Below are 12,533 nucleotides of genomic sequence, written 5' to 3'. Positions count from 1 at the left end.
ATCAGCAATTTTTGGAACATGAGCTAATACAGATTTGGGAAGGAAATGCAAAGTACAGGTGCTGTAGGCTACATGACAAGTAAACAGAATCATGCCACCAACGTTACTTACCCATACCAAGAGGAGTACAAGACAGGACCTGAGATCCACACCCTGAGTGATCTCATGACTCCAGAGTCAGATGGTAAGAGGAAGAGCAAGGCAAGAACAAGCAGGAGCAAAGCAATCACAGAGGAATGTTCTGTGAAGTCTATGGACTGATGTTGATTTCTAGATGTCTTTGTAAGGTGGAAAGTTTTTCACTAACCCAGGTAATTTGGGGAGTCATAAGGCTCGTAGTGGCCACATGCAGATTAAAAACTTCTCACACTAATGCATGTTACAAGTAAATATTTTTACTGGAATCAAAGAGAAAAGAAATGGGTTTCCATTATTGCGGTCCAAAGTGTAAGGCTATTGATAATCAGAACAAATCCATACAAAGCTACTTAGGGCTTTCATAAAATATAAAATATCAGTGGAGTATGACCCATACCCAGGAGTGTTCTTTCCTCCCTCTAAACCCAAGTGGAGGTTCAATTCAGAGTATTTCAGTAGGTAACAAAGAGAGTATCGATCCATTCCTATCCAAGTCTGCCAGATTTATAAACACATCCTAATTTTACAAGGACATTTTTAAAACAGAAAAAAATCTGTAGGTCTTCACATTCAAGTTGGATTGAATGTTATTATTTTATAGGATAAAACTTGTGATTTTGTTAATATAAATGTAGTATGCACTATACTGGGGCCCTAAAGGAAATCATGAGTCCTAAATATACATTAATAGTCTATTAATCCTGAAACACAAAGTATGAAATTGAATGGCTAAAAAGAAATCGGTTCATATATCCTTACCTGCGAATATGGGAATGAAGCAGACGACAAACACAACAGAAGAGCGGACTTACTGGTAAATGAAGACTCACATACACATGCTTTACTATAAACACAAAATAAGGAGCCCTGGTGGCACAACAGTTAATCACTCAACGGCCAACCAAAAAGTCACTGGTTCAAACCCACCCAGCAGCTCTCAGGGAGAAAGACTTGGTGATCTGCTTCCTTAAAGATTACAGCCTAGAAAGCCCTATGGACAGTTCTAATCTGTCACATGGGATTGCTGAGTTGGAATCGACGTGACAGCACCCAGCAACAAAAATGCAAAAATTGGAAGCTATTTTGCAGACTAATCATAACTGTAAAGCAGACCACACTGTAAAACAAATATTAACATGTTTCTATACACGTGTACACGTTCTTACACACACAATGTGAACCTTAAACTCTTGCCCACATTCCCCTTGTCTGTTCTTTAGTTTTATGGGAAAGAATGTCAGAATCTCATGATCATGGGATTTGTAAGATGGACTCCCTCCTCTGGGCTTCTGTAACTCCCTCTGCACCTCTCAGGCTTTGTCCTTTCTGCCTGTGTTGTAAAAGACCAGATCCCAGGGCTGTCTTCCCCTCTAAACTGACTGCTGGGTGAGGACAGGCCTTACCACATTGTGCACATTTGTTAATCTCTATTGAAGAAATGAAATGACATATGCTAAGTGTTGTGTTAAGATGCCTAGTGATCTGCTCAATGCTAATTGAAGCTTTTCTCTCAGCATCTCATTGCCTTTTTTTTTTTTCCCCAGTTGCCACTGAGTCTACCCTGACTCACTGCAACTCCATGTATGTCAGATCAGAGCTGTGTTCTGCAGGGTTTTCACAGGCTGATTTTTCAGAAGTAGATGCCCAGGTACCTTAGGCAGACTCGAACCGCCAGCCTTTTGGTTAGCAGCCAAGTACATTAACCACTGGCACCACCTAGGAAATCTCATTTCTACAGATGAAGAAATAGAGACCCAGAGCTGTGTGGTGACTTGCCCAAGATCCTAGGGTGAGTTAAAGGTAGTGTCAGAGCTAGAATCCAAGGCTTCTGGCCCAAATCCAGCATCTTTACAATATTCTATGTAGAATTAAATGAAGAGATTACTGGACACGTTACCCACAATTTGTTAACGTTGTTGATGTCAGGTACCATCGAGTAGATTCCAACCCATAGCGACCCTATACACAACAGAATGAAACACTACCTGGTCCTGTGCCATCCTCACAATCCCTGTTATTAAGGGTAGAATCTTATATGCTTGCTAGAGTTTTTGCAACTTCCATTTAACCTCATAACTTGTAAATCACACACTTGTGCCCAGAAATCTTATATCATCATTTTCTAAACAATACCTATAGCTTCCAGAATTCATCTCTGCAAAAGGGAAGGATAGAAGGATTTGTCTCCAACCACCCCATCCTGACTGTAGTCAGTGTCTCTAACAAGGAGGATAAATGAAGGCGGAAAATCAAAGAATATCCCAGACGTCTGCCTTTCACCTTTGAGCTCACCAACCTCAAACACTGTATTCACACAAAAGCAGTAGTTATCAATGTAGAATACCTTGAATATTTTACGAGAGGGAGGGAAGGAGGGGGGAAGAGAGACAGGAAGAGGGAGAGGTTTACCTGACAATCTGCACACCAATAATCCAATAAATTCTCACTGGAAAATTCCCCTCTGTTTTCCCCCACACAGTCAGTTCAGCTGTTCCGCCTTCCTCTGCCTCTGTTATTTACATACTAACGTCCTTCCCTCCCAGGAAAACTAGGCACCTGCAGGAAATGCAGATAAGTAAAAGTTGGTCTTTTTCTGCTGCCAACAGAATAAAAATTTCTCCATATGTTTTTAAATTTTAGTCACATCAGGATATATCTATGATCCAAAAAACTGTTGGTCTGGACTAAAATCTAATGCTTCTCTCCTGAAAAGAGTTCCAAGGTCTTCAGCTACAACACCCAAGATTTCACAAAACAGGATAGTCCGTATGATAAAGATCGGAAGTATGACTTAACAGAGAAATGAAACCTAAAAGGCACAGGAAAGCAAGAGTGAAATGGTTTCTATTCTCATTTTTTGTCTTTCTTTTCACTTTTCAAATGTTCAGAAAAGAGCAGGCCCGTAAAGTCTGAAAAGAGGTAATCCAGCACCTTCTACCTGGTTTGACCAGGTGGGTAGGACGTGCTTTGTATCTGACTGTTTTCCCCTTGCAGGTTAGAAAATCCTTCTGGAGTAAGTGCTTTAACAGTGTCCCCCCATACTCTGCTCTCTTTGACAGGCGGTAAAATATGTCAGCAATAGTCCGCATATGATTGGAGCTGGAGACCCTCCTGGCAATTTCCAATTGGACATTGACATTGTAGGGTTAATATTCACTCACCACCCCTGCTTCAGCCGAGAGCATGTTTTGGCAGCCAAGCTGGCTCAATTATATGATCAGCACCTTGCAAGACGTCAGAGAAACAAGGCAAAGTTTCTTACCGATAAGGTACACATGATTTCTTCTGCTTTTGTTGTTGATGGGTTGGTTCTTATGAGGAGCCCAAAAAAGAAAACACTTCACAGCAGTGTCCAGGACATGTGACACATTGTCCTACCTAGCCCCAAAAGGCAGGGTAGAGATGGTACGCATTTAATTGTGCAAACTCAATGGCCCACACTTGATTCAAAGGGAAAGATTTGTATAAACAGTACAAGTGATTTCACCTGTCAGAACTGGGCATTGGATGGAAGATGGGAGTTGCTAGTTGTAGCAACAATCTCAGATCCTGGAGACCGACCATTCGTTGCCTGAGAATCTCTGTTCTGAGAGATACGTTTTGTTTTCATATGTATTTATCCATAATATGGTACCTAAACACAAGTCAGGTAGCTGAAATAGTTCAGCTGGGGGAGCGTTAGACTGAAGATCTAAAGGCCCCTGGTTCAATCCCGGGTTTCGGCAGCTTCAGTTACTTTTGGAGCCCTGGTGGCACAAGTGGCTAAGTGTTTAGCTGCTAACCCAAAGGCCGGCAGTTGGAATCCACCAGCCACTCATTGGAAACCCTAGGGGTGGGTGGTTCTACTCTGTCCTACAGGGCTGCTATGAGTCGTAATTGACTGGATGGCAATGAGGTTGGTTGGCTGGTAAACACAAGTCATTGCTTCAATTGGTTCTCAAAGAAATTAACATCCATACTGGCTTTATTTCAAATGTGACACTAGCCCATAGGATTTTCAGGTATAATTTGACTACAGGCAATTTTAGCCCCATGCCCTGACCTTAAAACCTTTCTGCCCAAAGAAGATGTAGCTCCACTGTACCTTCTTTTATCGGTCTATATTTTTAAGATGTCTTTGCATCACGAGACGGCCACTGCATACCCATGACACAGGAAGACCCCCTTTGCCTTTGAAAGGAACACGAAAGAGACACACACATAAAAGTAATACTTGTCCTGAGCATCCTGATTACCTGGGCCTGAGAACTAAGGTGGACATGTACATTTTTTCAGTGCTTGAATTTTGTTTAAGAATGAAAGAAATAGTTGTCTGTCACAGTTCATTTTGGAGAAAGCTTGGAGACGGCTGGGTGAGTAGGAGATGTGCCTGGTCACTTTATTTGCAGTACAGAGTAGAGTGCTAACTCAAAACTTGTTTCGATATCCTTTTAAGCTCCAAGCCCTGAGAAATGCTGTTCAGACTGGCCTTAATCCTGCAAAACCTCACAAGTCTCTTGACACAGCCCAAAGGGCGATCAAAGAGTATAAGTCTGAAATTCGGTGAGTGAAGTTTGTGGTGGAAACTACAGAGTTGGGTTTTGTTGTTGTTGTGGTTTTCTTTCCTGTTAGATATGTACTTGTTTAGGGTTTCTTTCTCCAGATAGTTTATCCGAATGCACTGAATACACGTGAAATTATGTCAAATGAAATAATGAGATACATCTATCATAAAAAAAAAAAATTTCTTTTCTTTTTTTTTAAATTTAAAGTCCAATAACATGAAGGGTAAGTGAGGAGGTAGGAAGTGGTAACTCTCATACTTTGCTGGTGTAAGCAAAAATGCTACAACCAACACTTTAGAGAGCAGCATGGCCGTTGACTAATAACAGGCTGAAGATGGCCATAACCTTGGGCCTGGCAATTTGGCTTCGGATATGCGTACTCTAAGGAGCCGCACATGCTAATACGTGTGGAGACACTTGCAAGAATTTTCACAGCGTCACTTACAAAAGAAACTTAAAATAAACTAAAAACAGAATGAACACATCTTGGTAGAGTTTAACAATGAACACCTATACCGTAGCTAAAATGATTGAATTACATCTGCATGTATCAATCTGAATAAATCTGGCAAACAATGTTGAAGGGAAAAACCCAGTTGTAAGCAGGTGATATGGTTCATGAACCCTAAAGAACACCCAGAACAATGCCATATTTGTTACAGGTAGACACAAAGTTGGCACATACAGACAGCAAAGACACAGGCCAATTTCTTCCTCCAAGGAGGGAGGAAGAGGATAGGAATGGGCAGGATTTCCAATGTAGCTATAGCATTTTATCCAAAAAAATTTTAAAAAACAGTGATGAAATGTTAACAGATGTCATATTATTTATCTGTACTTTGAATTATTCACAATTTAAAAATTGAAAATAAAAAACCCAGGTTAGTGTAAAAAATGCAAACAGTATGTAACTATATGACATAGAATATGGACATCACCTGAAGTCTCATCCCTCAGAGAAAATCATGGTTACCAGTTTTTTTGGTAGTTCTTCCATACTTTTTTCTCAACATATACACATACGCAGACTGGTGTGTGTGTGTGTGTGTGTGTGTGTGTGTGTGTGTACATTTTTTTTTTTTTAAGGACTCACATTGCTTATGCCGTCTGCAAGCTACCAGATTTTCCTGTTATATAGGTCCAGTTCCGTCTCACTGATTAAAGACTGGCATTATGTAAAGTCTGTGCAATCTCCTATTGCCAGGCATTTGTATTATTCTAAATTTTTATTATTTAAATTGTGCTGTAATTGACATTCTTATATATACATATTCTTATGTACTTGTGTATTTACACAGAATAAATTCCTAGAATGGGAACTGATAAATAAAGAAGTTTAAATATTTACTTTTCCTTTTACAATCTAGCCATGAATAGAAAATTCTTTCAGCAAGACGAAAATTGGTGATATTTGCAGACTTTAATGTATTCATTGTTGACTAGGACAGCACCACACGTTCCTGTATTTACAATAACTTAGGCCATGAGGGCTGTGTTTACTAGGACCCACATAGTTTCTAGGAGTTGGAATCGAGTTGATGGCAATAAGTTTTTTTTTTTTTTGATTGTTATTTTTGTAACTTCAAATGTTGGTATTTGTTTAAGCATGCATAGCTTTAATAAAAATTTTAAAAAGCAATTTAGTTTAATTAAAGTAAGAGTCACTTGAGACAATAATATTCAGTAAACCTCCCAAAGCAGACTGACACCCTATTGTCTTTAAATTTGTACTGGTATTTGGTTTTCTAGTGCTCACTTGGAAATATTACAGCTATCAAGTTGAATTTATCATTTTTTTATAGGATTATTGCACTGAGTTTGGTTTTTTTTTTTTTTATATATATATAGCATTATTGGAGCCTTGATGGTGCAGTGGTTAAGAACTCAGCTGGTAACCAAAAGGTTGGCAGTTTGAATCCACCAGCCGCTCCGTGGAAACCCTACGGGGCAGTTCTACTCTGTCCTATGGGGTCGCTATGAGTCAAAATCAACTCAGCGGCAACGGGTTTTTTTTTTTTTTTTGGTTATAGCATTATTGATTTCTTTTTGTTTTATTTGCAAAAACAGTTGCCATTGAGTTGACTCTGACTCATGGCTATGCCAAGTGTGTCACAGTGGGACTGTGTGCTCCACAGCATTTTCAGTGGCTGATTTTTTAGAAGTAGATCACCAAGACATTCTTCCAAGGAGCCTCTGGGTGGACTCGAACCTCCAACCTTTTGGTTAGCAGCCGAGCACGTTAACTGTTGGCACCAGCACTGTGAGTTTCTTTTTGTTTATTTGCAATACACACAACTAAATAACTTTTTAATCTGCACTCATGTATTATACCTGTAGGCAAACAAGAAAACTACGTGACGCAGAACAAGAAAAAGATCGAACATTGCTTAAGGCCATCATAAAAGTCTGGAAAGAGATGAAATCCCTTCGAGAGTTTCAGAGGTTTACAAATACACCATTGAAACTTGTCCTGAGAAAGTATGTCTTTATCCAAAATTGTTTTATTGGGCTGTATTACACATAGTGAGAAATGTATGGGCATAAATACAGTTTAAAGAATAATTATAAAATGAATAACCATGTAACCATGCCCCAGGTTACGAAATAGATTGTTTTCAGTACTTGGAAAACCCCCATGTTCCTCTCCCCAACTGCATTCCCCTCCATCCCTGAAGTAACCACTCTCCAGACTTTAGTCATCCCTGCTTCCTTGATGTTATGGGTAGTTTTGCCATCTATATATATCCTTCCCAAGGCACGTAGATATTCTACTACATTGTCTCCTAACATCTTTGTAGTTTTATCGGGCACACGTAGTAGGTAATCCACTTGCAATTGGTCTCTGTCTATGGTATGCATAAAGTAGGTGTTGATAACTTGTAACCTAATTGACAAGGCTTTCATATATGATTGAGTACCATTTAACATAGCAAAATCATGTTCTATTAATTCGAAAGTCTTGGCTACTGTTTTTGGTCCCTTCTAGATTGTTTCTTCTGAGTAAGTGTTGTTCCAGTCCGTCTACATGAAAAGTGACAAATTATCCAATACCTGGCTTTGAAAACAGCCACTTTTTAGCCAAAGAAAGCTACAAATTGTAATTGTTTTCAGCTGCAAGTATTCTAGAATGAGAAAACACCCTTAAGTTTCAGGACAAATACTTCCTGTGTATTTTGTGAGGGCAGGTCCTTGCCACCATTGGATGCCTGGCGTCCAACAGAGTGCTGCCACTTAGTGTTTGCTCTGTAAGTTCTGGTGATCTGCTTCCAAAAGCTCACACACAGCCTTGAAAACCCTGTGGCGCAGTTCTACTGTGCACACGCACGGTTGCCATGAGTCGAACTGACTGCACAGTAACTAACAACGACTTAAAACTAACTCAAATATTCTGTCCCACACAAACTGCTTATGTCCCCAGACAGTCCAGTTTTTCTGCTTCCAGTTTTCACCTCCCAGGCTAGCTGTCATCCGGAACCCAAACCAAACCCACTGCCCTCGAGTCAACTCCGACTCACGGCAACATGAATGCTTTGCCAGATTTTCCTTCTCTCCTTCCTTCCTTCCTCTCTTTGAAGTTTTAGATAAACTGAAATTTACAGGAAATTTATTTTTTATCCTTAAGGTCACCTCAAGGTTGCAAGTTTCCTTTTCTGTAACTCACTTAATACCCTTTCCTCCAATAAGTTGTTGGCTCTCAAATGCTTCTGCAGTGCCCTTTTTCACATTCTTGATTCATTTAGCCACCTTAAAACACAGCACAATATTTCTACAAAAAAATCATTCAAATTTCAACTGGTTTATTCATGCCTCTGAAAAATAATGAGAAAAGTGATTGGTTCTCTATCCATCAGAGATACAAAATAATTTTTGAGCCAGGCTTCTAAATCTTATGTACCCCTAGATATCCAAGTGATTTCTTTGGCAGTGTCCTAGAGATATGTCAGAGTTTGTGCCTTGGGGAACTGTTAACTGCCAGATCCACTAGGCTATGTGTATACATAAGTAGACATTTGTCAGCTCTAGGTACTGACAAAGTTTGTCTACAATGGACTGAAGAGCTTTAGGAGCGTGGAACCTGGAGGCCAGATGGCGTTAGGAGAAATAATAGCAAAGACCATGCATTGCAACCTCTCCAAGTGGTAGGCAGGGTGTGGGCAGGGCACGTTCACCATCTAACTCCTGGAGGGTCTCACTGCACATCAGCATATAAAGGGCTCTGGAAAGATGAGCCTCAAAGAAACCTTTATATGTGTTCAATCTCATGCTGACTTGGCCACAGTACCTTTTTTGGTAGGGCATCTCACAGGACCAGTGTCCCACAGAGCACACTGTGGAAAGCACTGCTTTGGGTTGGGCTGACCTCCCAGTGGGGTGTAGGTAAAATCATCAAAGAAAAACTCAACGGATCAATCCAAAGTCACAAAAGTGGTATCAGGGACCCAGTAGCAATATATGAACTACTTCCTCAAAGACTTGAAGGATTAATACAGTAACTACAATGACATTTCTACCACTATTCATTGAGACCTTCGGGGCACGGTGTCAGCATGCCATATGGATCGTTTAGCTCACAGTGGCACTGTTGTCTAGGGGTAAAGAGAATGGGTTCATAGCCAGGCTCACTTACCAACTGTGTGTTCTTGGGAAATCATTTAACTCCTCTTTGCCTCAGTCTCCTTGGGTGTAAAATGGGGGCAGTAATAGTTCCTGCCTCACAGGGTTCTGAGGGTTAAATGACTTGTTAACATGTGCAACGTTCTTAGAAGAGGATTTAGCTGAGTCAGAACCGTCTCGATGGCCCCTAACAACTAAAACAACATGCACAAAATTAGTATTTGCTATTATTCTTACTCTCTTACTTAATTTCAAGAGGTAAACATACTGTAAATTATTTTAAAGGGAAAAGGTTGACCAGAAAGCAGATGAAGAAGCATATGAAGCAGAAATCCAAGCTGAAATAAGAGAATTGTTGGAAGAGCACATGGAAGACTATGAACAGAAGATGGAAGAGTACAGAAGGGCACATCAGCAGTGGAAAGCCTGGAAGAAAGCCCAGGTTTGTACACGGTGGCTCGGCCTCGAATGGGGCTGACCTTGTGGACAGGGAGGCCCAGGCCCCTTGAGGCAGGAGGAGGGAAACTGGCCTGGTAATTTGGGTCTCCTATTAGCTTTGCTTTTTCTCCTTCTCTGTCCCTCACTAGTAGACAAAAACAAGGAACTAATTAATGCATTTCATTAAAAAGCCTTGAAGCTAGTTGATAACAGAGCCAGCTTTGTCCATATACAGTTTTATGGTGGCACCGTGTAACCATCTGAATGAACAAATAAGTATTAACAATAGCAACTGCTAACGTCTATTACCACTTGCCATCAATTGGACTCCAATGCAAGGCAACCCACGTTTGTCCGAGTAGAACTGTGCTCTATAGGGTTTTCAATGACTGATTTTTCAGAAGCAGATCGTCAGGACTTTCTTCTAAGGTGCCCAGGAGTGGATTCAAACCTCCAATCTTTTGGTTAGCAGCCTAACACATTAACTCTTTACACCAAACCAAACCAAAAAAAATTAAATCCATTGCTGTTGAGTTGATTCTGACTCACAGTGACCCTATAGGACAGAGGAGAACTGACCCATAGGGTTTCCAAGGAGTGGCTGGCGGATTCAACGGCCAACCTTTTGGTTAGCAGCTGAGCTCTTAACCACTGCGCCACCAGGACTCCACACCCATTATAGGTCAAGCTAAATATTTTACATGCATTATCTCATTGAATATAGGGTTATCGGTATTCTCCTTCTGGATTTTCCTCTGAAAATGATATAACTTTATACACATGGTCCTGCAAAATTGAATCCCAGAGCAACCACTACTCAATCAGCTGGACCTGCAATGCCATTTGTGCTCCCAAGGTGTGTCCTTGGCCTTCAGAGCCAATACTAAAGACACACAGATCACGAACGTTTTTACAGCTCTTTCAAGGGAACAGGCTCTGTGCTAATTGCTTTACAGGCACTGCCTCGTTTCAACCTCCCTGAGAGGAGTTTGCTATCATTGCTCCCATTGTGCAGACGAGAAAACTGAGGCACAGAGAGGTCAAGTAGCTCAGTGACCTGCCTGAGTGTACACAGCTGGTTGGGGTCAAACTGGGGTTTGCATCTAGGTCTATCTGGTTCTGAAGACTGTGCTCTTAACCAAAATTTCAAAATTCCTTTTTGACATAACGTTGCCCCTTACACAACAGAGGGCCAAGAAGAAAAAAAAGAAACAAACAGCAGAAGAACACCCCGATGAGGAGACCGAGGAGCCGTGTCCTGGGGAGGATCCTGTGAAACCCGTGCCTCCAGAGCTCACTGATCAGGCAGTGATAGAGGAACAGGTGAGGGAGAGAGCTGCCCAGAGCAGGAGGAAGCCTGGGGAGCCCATGCTGGTCCCGGAGCTAAGCCTGGCGGGGACCATGACACCCAACGACCAGTGTCCCAGGTGAGTGGATGTTCCAACCAAAAATGAGGTTGGCATCTCACACGTACACACACGTATGTGAATGCACACACGCATACAGATACATACCAGGTACCGTATACGTCTCCTGACCTACACAGTGTGATCAGGGTAATCGCTAACTCCCTGTCAATATACATTACATTGAACCATATCAAATTGCTGGTCTTCGACCACCCGTGACAATTTCATATAACTCAACTATCTCATTCATCCCCACTGACTACTCAGCAGCACACGATGTAAGCTGTGGTCAGAGAAGCGACTCAATTGCAAATTTACACCTGCTTTTCCCAGGCTGCCCCTGTGGCTTTTGATTTGGAACCCTTATCTAAAGCTCCATGAGGCCCTCCTCCCTGGTGCAGACCCCCAGGCTTCTCCTAGTCCCTTCATTTCAGCTGCTCCAGAGGGCAGCCTCTCTCTTTAAAGACCTTGTAGTGCCTCCCTACATGAATTGCAGGTGTGCACTGTAGCTTGTACTTTATGTCAGGCCATCCCAAATATACCCTCCAGATCTGATTTAAAGAGGTATATATACACATTGGAAACCCTGGTGGCGTAGTGGTTAAGTGCTACGGCTGCTAACCAAAGGGTAGGCAGTTCAAATCTGCCAAGCGCTCCTTGGAAACTCTACGGGGCAGTTCTACCCTGTCCTATAGGGTCACCAGGAGTCGGAATCGACTTGACGGCACTGGGTTTGGTTTTTTTGGGTATATACACATATGCCTAGAAATTCTTATGTAATGCCTAAGAGAAAAAGTCAGAAACTTTATTTTTATAAATTTACTGTTGCTATTAGTTGTCATCGACTCATTCCCCAACTGCGCAGAGTAGAGTTGTGCTCCATGGGGTTTTGAAGGCTGTGACTCCTCAGAAGCAGATTTTCAGGTCTTACTTCCAAAATGCCTCTGGATTGGTTTGAACCACCAACTTTTTGGTTAGTAGTCCAGGATCACCATGAGTTGGAACCCACTTTGACAGCGATGGGTTATAAATGTATAAAAACCAAAACTCGCTGCTGTTGAGTCGATTCTGACTCATAGCGACCCTATAGGGCAGAGTAGAACTGCCCCATAGAGTTTCCAAGGAGCACCTGAAGGATTCGAACTGCTGACCTTTTGGTTAGCAGCCATAGCACTTAACCACTACGCCACCGGGGTTTCCTATTAATGTATAAAAAAAAAAAAAACATATCATAAATTCATAAAAACATATTTAAATGCTCATCCTCTTATTAAAAAGTATAATATAATAAAAAATATATATTTGATCTCCTGTTTGTTTCCTTCCTACATGTTATAGCAATAGTTCTCAAAATGTGGACCCAGGGCCAGCAGCACCAACATTACATGGA

At 41.3% G+C, this 12,533-nt stretch overlaps 1 protein-coding gene and 1 non-coding gene across 8 annotated transcripts in view; both read left to right on the top strand.

The window, feature by feature from the left end:
- Positions 1-12,533, top strand: part of CC2D2A (coiled-coil and C2 domain containing 2A) — a 442,728-nt gene that overhangs the window by 347,412 nt on the left and 82,783 nt on the right. For all 7 annotated transcript variants that reach the window (XM_049886470.1, XM_049886471.1, XM_049886472.1 and 4 more), the window contains 5 exons: positions 3,198-3,407; positions 4,574-4,680; positions 7,020-7,160; positions 9,582-9,738; positions 10,923-11,161. In XM_049886470.1, the coding sequence (XP_049742427.1) occupies positions 3,198-3,407; positions 4,574-4,680; positions 7,020-7,160; positions 9,582-9,738; positions 10,923-11,161 (854 nt within the window). The remainder of the gene's footprint in view (positions 1-3,197; positions 3,408-4,573; positions 4,681-7,019; positions 7,161-9,581; positions 9,739-10,922; positions 11,162-12,533) is intronic.
- TRNAF-GAA (transfer RNA phenylalanine (anticodon GAA)) lies at positions 3,791-3,863 on the top strand. The gene has a single exon. It is a non-coding gene; the product is annotated as a tRNA-Phe (tRNA).

Source organism: Elephas maximus, chromosome 5 (assembly GCF_024166365.1).
Source record: "Elephas maximus indicus isolate mEleMax1 chromosome 5, mEleMax1 primary haplotype, whole genome shotgun sequence".
Lineage (NCBI taxonomy): Eukaryota > Metazoa > Chordata > Mammalia > Proboscidea > Elephantidae > Elephas > Elephas maximus.
The sequence above is the reverse complement of the archived record's forward strand: the minus strand, read 5'-3'. Positions and strand labels throughout refer to the sequence as shown.